This window comes from Cynocephalus volans, chromosome 16 (genome assembly GCF_027409185.1).
Source record: "Cynocephalus volans isolate mCynVol1 chromosome 16, mCynVol1.pri, whole genome shotgun sequence".
NCBI lineage: Eukaryota > Metazoa > Chordata > Mammalia > Dermoptera > Cynocephalidae > Cynocephalus > Cynocephalus volans.
In genome coordinates, this window is record NC_084475.1 from 60,355,365 (window position 1) to 60,372,922 (window position 17,558).

At 40.8% G+C, this 17,558-nt stretch overlaps 1 protein-coding gene across 1 annotated transcript in view; it reads left to right on the forward strand.

The window, feature by feature from the left end:
- Positions 1-17,558, forward strand: part of ADAMTSL1 (ADAMTS like 1) — a 434,771-nt gene that overhangs the window by 409,804 nt on the left and 7,409 nt on the right. Inside the window, exons 24-26 of the mRNA XM_063080424.1 lie at positions 2,562-2,768; positions 4,347-4,527; positions 7,113-7,320. Coding sequence (XP_062936494.1) covers positions 2,562-2,768; positions 4,347-4,527; positions 7,113-7,320 — 596 coding nt within the window. The remainder of the gene's footprint in view (positions 1-2,561; positions 2,769-4,346; positions 4,528-7,112; positions 7,321-17,558) is intronic.

The following is a 17,558-nucleotide window of genomic DNA, read 5'->3' on the forward strand; positions in this document are numbered from 1 at the left end:
TGACTTCTATATGCCTCTCCCCAAAGCCATTCCTACCCTCATTTTCTAACAGGAGTGCACCACCCTGGGCCTCCTGGCATAGTGATGCCACCAGGGGCAGGTGGGAAACTGCTCCTCCTGAGTCCCATGAATAAGATGATACGAGTCAGGCAAACGCTCAATCAGTATGCAGGTAGAAGCTCTGCACTATCCCAGGCCTTAGATCCATTGGCCAGGGGAAAGACCCCAGAGACCCCTCCGCGTGAGTGTATCAGTTAGCTATCACCACACACACCAAAAACAAGCAGCATTTTTTAAAAACTTACAACTCTGTGGCTTAAAACAACAGTCCCCAGTTCTTACTGATCTTACTTAGTTTAGCTGGTCTGAACGAGGTTTGGCTGGAGAGACTTGGCTGTTCTCACCATTTCACTCATACTCTTCTTGGGATCATCAGGCCAGGCGTGTTCTAACAGTAATGGCAAAGGCACGAGCACACAAGCAAACACTCACGAGGTCTAGGCTTGGAACTGGCACACTAGCACATCTACATCGTTTTTTTATTGTGGTAAAATATACATAACATAAAATGTACCATCCTAACTATTTTTAGGTGTACCATTCAGTGCATTAAATATATCCATATTTTTGTGCAGCTGTCACCACTGTCCATTTCCAGAACTACTTCATTGTCTCAGACTGAAACTCTGCACCCATCAAACACTAACTCCCCAGCCTTTGGAAATCACTATTCTACTTTCTGTCTCTATGAATTTGAGTACTCTAAGTACCTCATATAAGTGGAATCATACAATATCTGACCTTTTGTGTCTGGATTCTGTCACTTAGCATAATGTTTTCAAGGCTCATCTAAGTCGTAGCATGTATCAGAATATCGTTCCTTTTTAATATGAGGGTACTTCAAAAAGTTCATGAAAAAATAGAATATGAATCCTTCCATGAACTTTTTGAAGACCCCTCATATTCCATTGTACATATATATCACATTTTGTTTATATATCCATTGATGGATATTTGGGTTGTTTAAATCGTTTGGCTATCATGAGTAATGCTGCTATGAACACTGATTTCTTTGAGTCCCTGCTGCACTGTATTCCACAGCAGCTGCTCCAGTTTACATTCCTACTAGCAATGCACAAGGGTTCCAATTTCTTCACATCTTCACCAACATTTTTTTTTATAATAGTCATCCTGGTGGGTGTGAAGTTGTAACTTCTTATGATTTTGATTTGCATTTCCCTAAAGATTAGTTGTGCATCTTTTCGTGTGCTTATTGGCCATTTGTGTGTCTTCTTTGAAGAAATGTCTGTTCAAGTCCTTTGCCCATTTTTTAACTGGGTGTTTTTTTGTTATTGAGTTGTAAGTGTTCTTTATATATTCTGGGTATTAATCCTTTAATTTGCAAATATGAGAGTACTTCAAAAAGCTCATGGGAAGATTCATATTATCTTTTAATTCTATTTTTTCTATGAAGTTTAAGTACCCTTGTATTTTTTCCCATTCTGTGGGTTTCCTGTTCTCTCACCTGAGTGTTCAGGATACATAAAAGTTTTTATTTTGATGAAGTCCCCTTTATTTCTTTTGTTGCCTGTATTTTAGTGTCATATCCAAGAAATCATTACCAAATCCAATGTCATGAAGATTTTCCCCTGTGTTTTCTCCTAACAGTTTTATACTTACAGCTTTTCTGTTTAGATATTTTCTAACTAACCTTAAGGAAAACCTTCAATATCTTTAATTTTCAATAATTTATCATGTTTTAAACTTCCAAGTAAATTTCATATGGAATTTGTCACTGGAGGCACAATGGCAAATTCACCAAGTACTCTGAATTTGGAGGAATTATGTTTTCTTTCAACAACTGCAACATGTTTATCTTACCAATTCTATGCTACAAATCCTTGGTTAGACAATATTTCAGTTTAATAGTTTGGAATTTTAATGTATCAAAATATGTTCAGTGACTACGAAGAGAAGTGTAATATAATACATGTCACATTGGTAAAAGTTGTCAGAAGACCAAGGTTCTTAACTTATGGTGAAATAAGATCAGTATTTAAAATTGTTTTTCTAGGCTCTGTTGAAAAAAAATTTGACTTGAAAATCACATGAACAGTACAATGGAGGCAGATATTAGACTTTTACCAATTAAAGTTTAATTCTTAGCTATTACTATATAGTATAGTATTTTTTTTCCCAACAGTATTAAAGAAGAAATTTCTTTCAGAATAAAATTGATGTAGGAACTAATTAACTTGAAAAAAAATGATCAATAAATGATTATTTGCATCATTTTTTAAAAGTTAGTACAGAGACAGAAATAGGCACTTTGTATTCTCCAAGAATTTTTACTTAATTGAATAAATCATAGTCACCCTCTCAGAAGCCCAGAGAATAAAAACATCTCCCGTTTGCTTAGGAATGGCAAATATAATAAAGATGTAATGGGTAAGGCCACATTGTATGTATGGTTTTTAGAGCCAAGACACTAAAACAGTTAGCCAGGAATGTGTCCTTTTTGGCTTTAGCAATGGCTTACTTCTTCTCTCCTCTCCTTCTAGGCTGCCCCATCAAAGGTCACCCCACCCCCAATATTACCTGGTTCCATGGTGGTCAGCCAATTGCCACAGGACCGATGCATCACATCTTGGCAGCTGGACAGATCCTTCAGGTTTCAAATCTTAGTGGTGGGTCACAAGGGGAATTCAGCTGCCTTGCTCAGAATGAGGCAGGGACACTCATGCAGAAGGCATCTTTAGTGATCCAAGGTAAGGAAACCTTCGGGCTTTGGGGGCTAGACCTAATTTCTCAAACAAGAAAGTCCACTTGGGGATCTAATTCTCTAGTAGAACAAAGTGATTTCTGCTTTCCAGTAGTGCCCAGGGCATGAAAACTGAAGGTTAACCATGTTTCCATAGTGAGACCCTACTTCTGCCACCAGTCCCCATCCCAGCAGAACCTGGAAAAATCAGTGCTGCCTTCAAAAATGGGATCTTCTGCTCCTAAAGTTACCATTGCTCAGAACTCAGGAAATACCACTATATGTTGAAATCAGCTGTGCTTCCTTTATGCTAGTTTAGAAAAGATCACACACATGCAGAAGCCTCTTTTTTAAATGCTAGTTTTCTTTATTAATTTGGTTTGTTTGATCTGAACAGTTTCGTTATTACCTCCTGCCTGGAGAGAGGGGACTGGTGCTGGCCAGATCTTTCCGGGGAGTCTTCAGCTGCAGTCACATGCCAATGGCTTTCCAGGCACCTTTCCTTTGGCCCTGGCAAAGAACAGACTGAGAAGCCTGTATGGCTCATGCATTGGGCTTGCAGGAATACAGGCAGGTCAGAAAGCCCTTGGGCAGGGCCTAGCGTTCACTGAACTGAGAAAGTAGAAAAAGGCAAAACTGTCCTTTTAATGGAAACTATGTGAGGCCTTTGAGTTTTCCATAGTCTGGTTCTACCTATGGTGTATGTGTAAGGTTTGTAAGGAAAGCAAAGTTCTATTGTATGTATTCCTTAAGTGGAGAATTCTCGGGGAAGGGACGGAGTTTTGTGCCAATATGGCACAGAAGGAGAGGGAAAGAAGGGAGATTTTTCTGAGCACATAGGCTTTCCCCTTAAATATCCTCCCCTGACATTTGGCTTTCCAGACAGGAAAACAAATGTACCATTTTCTTACCAGCCAGTTAGTCCCTGCTGAAAACCAGAAGCCAGTGCCTATCTGCAACACTTGTAATAAACCGCCTTGCAAATAAGCACTCAAAATTTACCAGCCTACATTTATTTTTAACAGCTTTCCTACCAATGAGTCCTAGACACCCACATAGAAAAACCAAACAAATTGGCTTTCTTACTGATGTCATTGTCTTATGTAAATAAGAAGTCTCTGGATCGGCTGATTTATTTTGTAACACAAAATCCAACTCAAATCTGCACTTTTAAATATGATTGCTAAGTATGTCTGATATATTTATATCTCTCTGGAGAAAAATAGTCACTTTGCCGTGAACCGATAAGAAAAAAAGTACTGTAGCAAGTATGTTTAAAAATATGAGCTCTGGTCATTATTAAGTACTCCCTGTGTGCCAGGCACTGAGCTAGGCCCTTTACTTTCATTAGATCCAGTCCTCACAATAATTTGATGAGGTGAGGGTTGCTGCACTCATTTCATGGATGAGGCGCCTGGAGACATGCCCAAACAGGTTGGGAATGGCACTCATCGAAGGGCAGAGCCTTCTCTGTGACAGCCCTCTCCCTCAGCTTACACATCCACACCCCCAGCCCTGCTCAGAAGGAATGCAGAAAGTGGTAATCATGCTGCTGCTTTTCGCCTCTGGTCCCCCTCTATGACAGATTACTGGTGGTCTGTGGACAGACTGGCGACCTGCTCAGCCTCCTGCGGAAACAGGGGGATTCAGCAGCCCCGCCTAAGGTGCCTGCTGAACAGCACAGAGGTCAACCCTGCACACTGTGCGGGGAAGGTTCGCCCTGCCGTGCAGCCTGTCGCCTGCAACCGGAGAGACTGCCCTTCTCGGTGAGTGTGGAAGATGCTGGCTCAGACCTCCCCACCCGAAAGGATGGGGCCCAACTTTTAGCCAAGGAGCTGTCCTTCCATACAGGCTGGTCGGGCCTCTTCCCCATGTTGAAAATACCCTCAGGAGAGGCCTCCTCTATTCGCTCAGCCAGTGAGTGCCTAAAAGGGTCTGTTTGGGGAGCAAGAGCACCCGAGGCCCTGGCAAGAGATTCAGACTGACTCTCTAGGTTGTTTATAAGGAAGAAATGTGTTTTCAATCGCAGTGCTGAGGGGACAGGGATTACTGGGCTCTGTCCCAACCCCTCCCTTTTTGTCCAACTTTAAATACCTGAGCTAATCATACTCCAATTTAGTTGAGGAAATCTTATCCCTTTGGTTTCCACAAAGGGTTGCATCTCAGTAAAGTTGAAATAAATCTCTATTTCCTACAGTTGCCTCAATTTTGGATATGCTTTCTCTGCACTTGGGTCCCTATGTAGCCCAAAATGAGACCCAGAGTCTCTGCCTCTGACATCTTCCTCATGCTTCGAGAAACTACGACTCCCTCCATCCCCCGACTTCAGCAATCACTGAAGGGATTAGGGATAGGCCTGATGTTGGCACCAGCATGGCACTTTGAGCCTGGGGGGACTTGGTTCTGAGATGCCCCTTTTCTACCTGTCTGTAGGACTTTCATGCACTCCTTAGGCAACTGCTTTGAGTTTTGCCAACTAAGTCATAAGGAGCAGCTGAAACCAGGAGAGATTCAATGAAATATGAAACATACTCATTAATATCAGCAGTTTGACTTGCTGACGGGAAGGTTTCCATGGGAATGATTAATGTCCTTTTATACCCTTCCTGAACTGTAACATAGCCCGTACCTCTCCTTTCTCAAACCCCCACCCCAGCTCCTGAAAAATTGCTGAAATGTATATTTGGAAATAAAAGTCGATTGAAATGCAGGCCTGACATTCACCAGGGATACAAGAGGCTGGAAGACTGCCCCTGCCAAGCGGTGTGAAATGAAGAGGAGATGTTAGGCATGCCAGGAACTTTTTGACTTGATTTGGTGATGGTCAGAGTCAATCAGCCTAATTTACTTCTGCAAATGAAATAAGAATGGCTATGTGTTCTTGGGTTTCAGTGGCCCCAGGAGTTTTAAAACACCTCAGGCCCGTTTCCTAAGTGGCTCTGCTCCTGTGGGTTGGAAATCTGCACACAGTCATCCCTCTCCAGGGCAAAGGAGCAGAGAAGTTACCACAAAACTGAATAAGTCACAGATCCAGATTCAGGAGGAATTTTCTCCCCTTCCCCGCTACATACCTCTCCTGAAAGCCAGGTGTGGTGCCACTTGTCTAGGAACTGGCCGTAGGTTCCCCTTGGACTGGTTTTCCTGCCAGGCTTTTTGGACACTTTAGTGCATGCAAACAGGTGTTGCCTTGGTCCTCTTTCTTCTGCTTTGACCTAGGTAGCTATTTCAACCATTTTATCTTAGGTAAATTTTTTCTCTTGATTGCTTGAAATGGCTAAAAAGCACCAAGTCTTCTCTCATTATTTTTCCCAAACTGTCCCCTTTCCATCCCTTTGAGAATTATCCAGGGGGCACACATGCAAAGAGAATCACTGCATGTTCTTATATGCACAAAGGATTTCAGAGTGTTCTCCAGATTACAGTTTGGCTTTATGAGAAAATCAATTTCACTTCAGGACCCAAATTGTAGTTGGAACCTAACGTTCTGAGAACAACTATTTCTTCCATAAATGCAGCCCTCTAAGAGGTGTAAGACCTATAGACTGTGACTCAGGCAGATGGGAAATTGCTCCAGAAAGCTGGAGGAAACTGTGTCTGTTTCTGAAGGATTGAACAAAATCAAGTGAGACACAGGTTAGGGTGAGATAGAAAGTACAGTAAGTGCTACCAGACAAAATCTTGACTTAAGTGAGACCCAGATCACCTTCTGGGCAGTAAAGTGGGCAGTAAAGGCAACTGACCTTCAGAAAAGTTTTTTGAGATGCACCTTTCTGGTCAATTTCCCAAGTATGTGAGTTTCCTGAAATTACCACAAACATAGTAGCTTAAAACAACAGAAATTTATTCTCTTACTGTTTTGGAGGCTAAACATCTGATATCAGCCAGGCCACAGCACATCCAAAGGCTCTAGAAAAGAAACTGTTCTTTGCCCCTTCCAGCTTCTGGTGGCTCCAGGCATCCCCTGGCTTGTGGCCGTATCACTCCAGCTTCTGCCTCCGTGGTCACAGTACCTCCTCCTCTTCTCTGTATGTCATCTCCTTCTGCCTTTCTCTTATAAGAACACTTGTGATGGCATTTACAGCCTACTGGATAATCCAAGATAACCTCATTTCAAAAGCCTTAATTATGTCTGCAAAGACCCTTTTCCCATATAAGGTAACATTCACAGGTTCCAGGGATTTCACATCGATGTCTTTGGAGGAGCCATTCTTCAGCCTCCCATTCCAACTAAATAATTCAAAAAGGGCCTTGGCCCCCACATCAGCAGCTGTGTGGCAACAGCAGGGATGTGCAGGATTTTCCCCAAGGCCATGATCCTTTGAGCCCCTCTGACACTTCTTCCTCTCCCCAGATGGATGGTGACCTCCTGGTCTGCCTGTACCCGGAGCTGTGGGGGAGGCATCCAGACCCGCCGGGTGACCTGTCAAAAGCTGAAAGCCTCTGGGATCTCCATTCCCGTGTCCAATGACATGTGTGCCCAGCTCGCCAAACGGCCTGTGGACACCCAGGCCTGTAACCAACAGCTCTGTGTAGAGTGGGCCTTTTCCAGCTGGGGCCAGGTGAGACCAAAAAAGGTTTTATTTATATTGAAAGGCAAATCTAAAGGTGTGGACCCTGCCATGGAAGGAAGTACTATGATAACTGGCCTTTTACATTTCCCCCCCATGTCACCAACCCCACCAGGTATGGTTTTTCTTAAAGCCCAGGGTTTCTCATTCTTTTCTAACACTGACACATCGCCCATACCCAATACAATTTTCCTTTTGATTTCCCTCCACCGTGAGGCCTTCCCATTCTCAGACCCTTTCTGGGTCCTCAGCCGCCTTCTTCAGCCTCACATGCCGTCAGGCTGCCTCTTCTCACTGGCTAAGCTGGGGCTGATGATCGAAATTCCAAGAAGATCCACCTGGAGACTGCAGTGTTGTTCTAGACCAAGCATTCTTAACTGGGTTGCATAGTTACAATCTCTGGGTAAATTTTTTTAAGAGACCAGCATCCAGACTGTACCACCCAGAGATTCTAGGTCAGTTGCTCCCGGGTGGGATCCAAGCATGGGTAATGTTTAGAAACTGCCCAGGTGAATCTGATATGCAGCCAGTGACCTCACCGTTGTCCCCTCATTATTTCTAGGCCAGGTGGGACCGAGCACTAGTCAGGAACTCTGGTTGTCATTAGACCCTAGGTTTTCCCCAGTCCAGGTAGATAAGGCCTCTACTAGAGAAATAGTTGTCATGCTCATCTCATCCCTCCACTGTTTTAGAATGTTGTTGGCACCAAAAAAAAAAAAAAGAAAGAAAATCAGATGTGGAGGTACTTGAAGGAAATGATATAATTGTATATATTCTATTTCTCCAGAAGTCTGTTCAAAGCCTGCTGGAGACCTATCAGTAAGAGCTGCCTGCTAGGGCTGAGATGCAGGTGGTGTTATACATCTATTCTAGTTTGTCCAGGGCTGGTGCTACTTGATAGAATGACCATTCTGATTGGCCAGGCATAGATTTTGGTTGTTTGGCATCTGAATCATACCATTAAGCCAGGCCAGCTGGGATGCCCCCAAACAGACTTTTAATTCTTTGTGTAACTGTATGAACCAATGTGACTGAATGTTTTGGGGCAACTTGAAACTCGTTGGAATTGGTCATTTACACACTACTGCATGGCACTCCTACCCCCAGGTGTGTTCTTTGGAAGACAGTCACTTGCAACTTTCTATTAAGTTAACACACTGTGGCAATCTTTAATGAAGATCAAATGTTACTGGTCACAGAGTTCACTTGCACTTCATAAGCCATATTTGTGTCCCAGGTATTTCTGGGGCTAATGCTCAATTCTGGCCAATCACCATCCCTGGCTGGAGGCTTCTTTCTGGAGCCTCTAGCGACCCCTCCTTATTTCCAGTGACATAACATATGGGCTTCATAATCAAAGAGGCATGAGCTCCCGTGCCTGGGGGGATATCATCTTTCTCTTACCTGGAAAAGCCCACTTCTCATAACTCTCATTGCACCCAAGGCAGTTCTGCTTCCAGGTCCTTAAGGCTTATTGGCAGTTTGTGAAATTACAATTGGGAACAGATCTGGCTATACATGGGAGATGTTTCTGCATTGTCATCAAGGCCATTCAAGGGGACATATGGTGCACATCTGATCATTCTCAGTGATTATTTTTCCTAACAGACAGAAAAACATGTAGGTCTTCATTCCTTCCCCTCAAAAAACTCTCACCCCCTTCTCTCTTGTTGATATTGTGAAAACGTGCTTCAAATTACAGATGCCCTCCAAACTTCCACTCCTGTGAGAATGAAAGTGTGATATTTTCTGATAAGAAAATTCTTTTGGAACAGTATCTTGCAAATATGTTTCTTCATCTGCCTACCTCTTGAAGTCTATAAGAACCAGGCTGATTTTAGTCCATGTAAAAGTAAGCCCACCTTCTTAGCTCCAACAACCTGGCTTTATGTAATAATTCAACTTTCTGCTTCTTTGAATACAACATACATTTATGGGGCACCTGTCTTGGATGGGGAATATGTTCCCTATAAGCACTGTGAAAGAATGAAGGCAAAAGCGGCCCTGGAATGTTTGCAGGAGAAAGGGTAGAATAGAAATACAGCTGGAAAGCAGGTGCCAGATCATAAAGGGTCTTGTATGCTATACAGGAGTTTGGATTTTATTATGAATGCCACTAAGATTTTAAAGCAGGAGTGGTACAATCAGAGATACACTTTTAAAAAATTATTCTGTCAGCAGTACAGTGATTGAATTGGAAAGTGCCAAGACTGGAGAAAGAAAAACCTAATCTGGGTGAGAAATAATAGTGATCAGAATGAAGGCATTGGTCAGTGGAAATGGCGAAGAGATACTGTGAAAGTCTGATTGACATGGCTTTAGTGATCCATTGGATATCAGGGATGAGAGCGGAGGAAGCCAACACTTAGCTGGAGGTTTCTGGATTGAACAAGTAGGAATACAGGAAAAAAGAGGGTAGATTGGTATGATAAGAAATTGTTTTAAACATGCTTTAGTATGAGGTGTTTGTGAAATAACCAAATGTAGATGTTCACTATGCAGTTGGATGTATAAAAACAGCTTTGCTAATCAATTTGAAAGTCATCAGTTTACAAGTGGTAGTATCATTAAACTATGAGAAGAGGAGGAAAAAACTTAGGAAGTATATTCACAGAGACCAAAAGAGGAGCTTTTTTCAGAGGGAAGAAAAGGTCAATGGTATCAAAATGTATCAGGAAGAACAAACAAGATACGAAATAAACATTGGGGGGAGACATCATCAAGATGGTAAGCATCAATCTCTCCCACAACCAGTTAATTTACAACTATTAAAAAGCAAAGGCTGCCGACCTGGGATGGCTGGAGCTCAGGGGAAGAGGAAGAAAGAGCCACAGTGAGAGAAAGAATGGACTGGTCCAACTGTTTTGAGGCCCAGTGAGCACATGGAGCAGGAGCTGGCAAAAGCTGCACTTGTACCTTTTGCATGAAGTTGCTTGGAGTCTGCAGGGAGAAGAGGGCCTGGGCACACACCACACCAGCCCCCAGGCTAGCAAGACCCCTGACAAGATTCCTGTGGACCCACATAAGAGCAAGGAGCCGCAGCTAGATGAAAACAGAGGCTGGTGAGTCATCGCAATGGACCAGTACACAGCCAGCACCACGTGAAGTGTTGGTGAGGGGAGGCAGGCCCACTCAGTGGAGATTGGTCAGGAAGGTAGAACCACAGGGGGTGTAGTTTGCTAGAAAGACTCAGTCCCAGGCCAGAATTTCCACACAGTCCAGGTGTACAGCCCTCATAAGACAAGTGATTAAAAGGTTAGTAATTAAAACCTGAGCTGCACAAAAGCCTTCCCCAGAGAATCAGCAGGAATTTAGCTCAACCACTGGTCCCCACAGGAAGCTCCCCCATTTTGGATTAACCAAAGGACAAAAAATTAGTTCCAGTACAGAGTTTAAGTGGTGGTGGTAGATAACAATTCCACACAGAAATGAAAGGGAAAAAAAAAATGGTCAGAGACAAAGCTCTGATATTAACCAATAAAGATTAATGTCAGCACCAAAGAACACCTATAAAACCTAGAAGAGGTAGAAGTACCCTCTAATGCCCAGGCATCACATAAAGAAACAAAGATCTAGAAAGAACAGAGAAATATGACACCATCAAAGGAAATACACTAAGCATCAACAGTGGACCTAAAGAAAAGGGAACTCTCCTACATTGTTGACGGGAATGTAAATTTGTACAGCCATTGTGGAAAACAGTTTGAAGGTTCCTCAGAGAACTAAAAATAGATCTACCTTACAATCTAGCTCTCCCACTGCTGGGTATAAACCCAAAAGAAATGAAATCAATATATCAAAAAGACACCTGCACTCCCATGTTCATCCCAATGCTATTCACAATAGCCGAGAGAGGAATCAACCTAAATGCCCACCAGTGGATGAATGGATTGAAAAAGCTGGTAATATATACTCAATGGAATACTACTCAAATATAAAAGAAATGATAGCCTATCATCTTCAGCAACATGGATAGAACTGGAAACCATAATGTTAAGAGAAGGAAGTCAGGCACAGAAAGACAAATACCACATGGTCTCACTCATATGTGGAACATTTTTTTAAAAAGTGGTTCTCATAGAAGTAGAGAATAGAATAATGGTTACCAGAGTATGGGAGGAGAGGGTGGTTTGGGGGGAAGGTAAAGGGGTGAACTAATGGGTACAAAACTATGCTATATAACCTAAGTGATTCATTATGCAGTATATGCATGTATTGAAATAACACTCTGAACCCCACAAAAACATAATTTAAAAATATATATATAAATAAACACTGGCCAGTATCCACTGGAACTTGACTGACAGGCAGTCAAAGTGCAGTTTCACTGTGGTGGTAAGGCATGGAAGTCAAGTAATGGGTTGAGGTACAAATGAGAGTGGAGAAAACAGTGCTGCCAGGGACATGCTACTCTACTTCAGCAATTCCCAGCTGTGGTCAAGGAACATCAGCAAAATGGCAGATTAGGAAATTTCAAGTCTTTGTTCTCCCAAAGTAACAAAAAGCAACTAAAAATTGGCTGAACTAACCTTATGGGGGGTGGGGGGCCTAAGAAATGTCTACAGCAACCCAGAAAACACACAATAAAGAAAAAGCCACCTTCAAAATGGCAGAAAATTTTTTAGCATTTTCACTCACCCTTGCCTGACCCCCAAACCAGCATTGGCACAGACTTGATCTTAAGGAGGAGGCAACCCCTACTTGTGAAAGCTGCAGGAGGGCCACAGACCCTGGGATAAGACAATATGGGTGGAGACTACAATAGACTATCTAAGACTCGAAGGAGAACCTGAGGTAAGAGTCTAGGAAATTAAGACACTCAAAGCAGCTATGTATATGGGGAAATTGAGAAAGCCATTCACAGATCAAGACAAAACACATGCTCATAAAAGACCTAAGAAGACTACAAGCTTTTACCTCTGGCAGATCACTAGGCTCAGAGCATAACTAGATAATCAGTGAAGGACTGCCTCACCACAGAGTCAGCCTACCACAACCATACAAAGAAACAGAGAAGCATGGCCCATTTAAAGGAAGAAAATAAGGTGGCAAAAACTATCCCTGAAGAAACACAGGCATTGACTTTAAAACAACCATCTTATATACACTCGAACTAAAAACATGGATAAAGAACTAAAGGAAATCAAAAACTATATGAACAAACGGAGAATGTCAATGAAGAGACAAATTATAAAAACCAAACAAATTTTGGAGCTGAAAATAGAATAACTAAATTGAAAACTTTACTAGAGGTGTCCAACTTCAGAATTACCAGGCAGAGAAAGAATTGCCAAACTTGAAGAAAGGACTGTTGAAATGATCAAGTCTGAGGAGCCCAAAGAAAGAAAATGAACAGAGCCTAAGGGACTTGTGGGACACCTTCAGGTGGACCAATATATACATTTTAGGAGTCTTAGAAGAAGAGAGAGGGAGGTAGAAAGATTATCTGAATAAATAATGGTTGAAAACTTCCCAGATTTGATGAAAGACATGATCCTAGTCATCTAAGAAGCTAAACAAACTCAAAATAGGAAAACCCAAAGAGACCCACTCCAATTCACATGATAGTCAAACTGTTTTAAAGACAAAGAGAATCTTGAAAGCAATCTTCAATAAGATTATCAGCTGACATCTGCAGAAACCTTGTAGGACAGAATACATTGGAATTACATAAAGTACTGAAAGAAGAAAAAAAAAAAACCTATCAATCAAGAACTCAATAACCAGCAAAACTATCCTTCAGAAATGAAGGAGAAATTAAGACATTCTAAGATAAAAGCTGAGGGAGTTCATTGCCACTATACCTGATTGCAACAAATAGTCAAGAGAGTCCCTCAGGTTGAAATAAAAGGATACCAGATAGTAACTCCAAGCCACATGAAGACATAAAGATCTTCAGTAAAGGCAAATATATGGGCAAATATAAAACCAGTATTATTGTAGTTTGGTTTATAGCTCCACTTTTTATTTTCTACAGGATTAAAAAGACAAATGTATTAAAATAATGACAAATCTATGTCAGTGTATATATAGTGCATGTAGATATAATTTCTGCATCAATAACAAAGTGAAGGCAGAGCTGTATAGGTGCTATCAATTCAAATTGGATGTTATAACTTTTGGATGTTATATATAATCCCCATGGTAACCACAAAGAAAGTCCTATAGACTATACTCAAAGGAAAATGAGAAAGGAATCAAAATGTGTCACTACAAAAAACCAACTAAACACTAAAGTAATGAAGGGAAAGGGGGAGAACTATACTATATACAGAAAACAAATAATAAAATGGCAAAAGTAAGTTCTCTCTTATCAATAATTACTTTAAATTGAAATAAACTCCCCAAACAATGACATAGATTGGCCTAGTAGGTTAAAAAAAAGAAAACATGGTCCAACTGTATGCTGTCTATCAGAGACTCACCTTAGATCTTAATAGGTTGAAAATGAAAGAATGGAAAAAGATATTCCATGTAAATAGTAATCAATATGGGTGTGCCTACACTAATATCAGATAAAATAGACTATATATTTATAAATAAGAAAATACACCAAGAAGATATAACAATTATAAACATATATGCACTAAACATCAGAGATCCAAAATACATGAATCAAACATTGACAAATTGAAGGAAGAAATATACAGTTCTACAATAGGTGAAAAGTTCAGTACTCCACTCTTAATAATGGATAGGAGAACTAAACGAAAGATCAGTAAAGAAATAGAGGCATTGAACAATACTATAAACCAGTTGGACCTAACAGACATATACAGAACACTCCACCCAACAACAGCAGAATACACATTTTTCTCAAGTACACATGAAACATTCTCCAGAAAAAAACTGTTAGGCAAAAAAGCAATTCTTTATAAATTTTAGAAGAATTTACACAAAATATCTTTTCCAACCACAATAGATGAAACTAGAAGTCAAGAGCAGAAGGAATGCACAAAAATTCACAAATATGTGGAAATTAAAACACTCTTAAACAACCAATGGGTCATAGAGGAAATCACAAGCGAAATTAGAAAATACCTTGAGACAAATGAAAGGAAAAACACAACGTACCAAAATGTATAGGATGCAGAGAAAACAGTGCTAAGAAAAAATTTACAGCTGTAAATGTTTACATTAAAAAAGAAATATCACAAATCAGCAACCTAACTTTACACTTTAAAAAGGTAAAAAAAAGAAACTAAACCAAAAGCTAGCATAAGGATATAAAGATCAGAGTGGAGATAAATAAAATAGGGAATAGTAAAACAGTAGAAAAGATAATCAACAGAACCAAAAGTTGGTTTTCATGAAGTTCAACAACATAGACACATTTTTAGCAAGATGACTTAAATTATTAAAATCAGAAATTAAAATGGGGACATTCCTACCAAATTTACAGAAATACAAACACTTATAACAGAGTACTATGAACAAGTAGACATGAAATACAGTTCATTTACATAAATTTCAAACAGGCATAAATGGGACTGTGTTAAAAGTTAAATCTAGGCAGTGTTTACATTTAGAGAGGAGGAAAGAATGAATGGGAATAGGCACAGAGTTGCTGGCAGTGTTTTATTCCTGTACCTGTACACAGGACTAGCTACATAATTTGTGGGGTCCCTTGTTCAGAAACTATAATAAATGTCAAGATTGAAGGAGAGCATCAAACCTAGTTACAGGTCCCTTCGAACGGTGCAGCAACACCCATGCAGCTGGCCTTGCCTCTGCATTCACTTTGTAACAACTCACTGAGATGTACTTCATGTTTTAATCACTTTTCTCTCTGTGTGTTGTACTTCACAATAAAAAGTTATTTTTAAAAAATGATTAAGCCTTTTAGAGGCAGGACAAGAGGGTGGACTATAGCTGCCTAACACATGATCCTCCCACAGACAGGGACCAGAGCAAGGAATGAGCAGCTAAGTATGGGGGAGCATCTGTGGGAGAGTGTGGGAGGCCAGCGAAAGCCTGGTGACAACCCTGTAAAGCACAAAAACCAAGCAGGATGCTGTAGAGGAGAAAGAGGCTTCAGCTGCCACCACATCTCCAACACCAAGATCAGCCAGGAAGAATTTTCCCTTGTGGTGGAAAGAAATAACTTGGATGTTTCTTCTGAAACATCTGAGCACTTCCCAGCAGTAACCCTCCTCCTGCTTCTGCCCCAACCAGCCCCCACAACTACAGTTACCTTGCCTTTGTCTACTCCCAAAGTCATGGCCCTTCTCCTTGCACAGAAGTTCATCTTATACCACACACCCCACCATGCAGCCTATGCCACCCACACTATGACAGCCCAGCCCCAGTCACACACATGACCCCAATTGTCTGATTGCCTGCATGGGCCCACCCATCCAGCTGTCCATGTAGCCCCAACTGCCCATGTGGGACCAGCCATCTAGCCACTCACGCAGCCCCATCCAGCCCCCATCCACAAACATAGCTGCTGGCACCCCCCAGAACTACTGAGCCTACCCAAAGCTACTGAGACTATCTGAAACCAAAACTAAAACACCCCCACACGATGGGTAATATATAACACATCTAGAGGAGGGAGTCCCTCACCTCAAAAGCCACCCCAGAATAACAGAAGAAGCAACCACTTCATGAGATGACTAGATATCAACATGAGGATACTAGAAATAAGAAAAAAACAAGAAAATATGACAACACCAAAGGAATATTATAATTCTCAAATGCCAGACCCCAAGTAACAGGAAACCATTGAAATGTCTGAAAAAGAAAAAGAACTCTGAGTAACAATGTTAAAGAAATTCAGTGAAATACAAGAAGACTCAAAGAACACAACAAAGAGAAAAACAATCCAGAATATGGAGGAGGAAATTTACAAAGAGATAAATACCATAAAAATAATGTAGCAGAACTCTTGGAACTGAAAGACTCATTCAACAAAATGTAATTGAGAGCATAATGAATAGGATAGAGCAAGCAAAAGAAAGAATTTTTGATATCAAAGATAGCCTTTTTTAAATAACCCAAGCAGACAAAAAGAAAAAGGAAAAATAATCAAAAGAAAAGAAGAAGAAAATCTAAGACACCTTCAGCACACAAACATCCAAATCATGGGTGTTTCAGAAGGGGATGAGAAAGGAAAAGGCATTGAAAATATAGTCAATGAAATAATAGCAGAAAACTTCCCAGGTATTGGTAGAGATACAGACATCCAGATCCAAGAGGCTCAAAGATCCCCAGATTCAATCCGAAAAGGTCCTTTCTGAGACATATTTAGTCAAATTGTCAAAACTCAAAGATGAAGAAAGAATCCTAAAAACAGCAAGAGAAAAGCATCAAGTCACCTATAAGGTATACCCCATCAAACTAACAGCAGACTTCTCAGCTAAAACCCTGCAAGCCAGCAGAAAACAGGATGATATATTTAAAGTACTAAAATTAAAAACTGCCAGCCAAGAATACTATACCCAGAAAGGCTATCCTTCAGACATGAAGGGGAAATAATGTATTTCCCTGGCAAACAAAAGCTGCAGGAGTTCACCACCACATGACCAGTCATACAAGAAATCCTTAAGGGAGTCCCGTACCTGGAATTCAAAACACCAACAAACACCAAAGACAGTAAAGGGAAAGAGGGGAACAAAAGATATTTAAATCAAGCATACAAAAAGCAATTAAATGCCAGGAGCAAGACAATACCTTTCAATAATAACCCTAAATGTAAAAGGATTAAATTCCCCACTCAAAAGACACAGACTGGCTGATTGGATTAAAGAGCTAGACCCACCTATTTGCTGTCTACAAGAGACTCACCTCACCTGGAAAGACACACACAGACTAAGAGTGAAGAGATGGAAAAAGATATACCGCTCAAATGGAAACCAAAAACAAGTGGGAATAGCTATTCTTATATCAGATAAAATAGAGTTTAAACCAAAAACCAGAAAATGAGACAAAGAATGCCATTATATAATGATAAAAGGATCTGTCCAACAAGAAGACATAGCTATCATAAGTATATATGCACCCAACACCAGAGTGCCCAGATATATAAAGCAAATGCTATTAGCTCTTAAAAAAAAAAAAAAAAAAAAAGATAGATCCCAATACAATAACAGCTGGGGACCTTAACACCCCTCTCTCAGCATTAGACAGATTATATAGGCAACAAATCAACAGAGAAATACAAGATTTAAACTGCTTTAGCACAGTTGGAATTCACAGATATCTACAGAACATTTCATCCAACAACT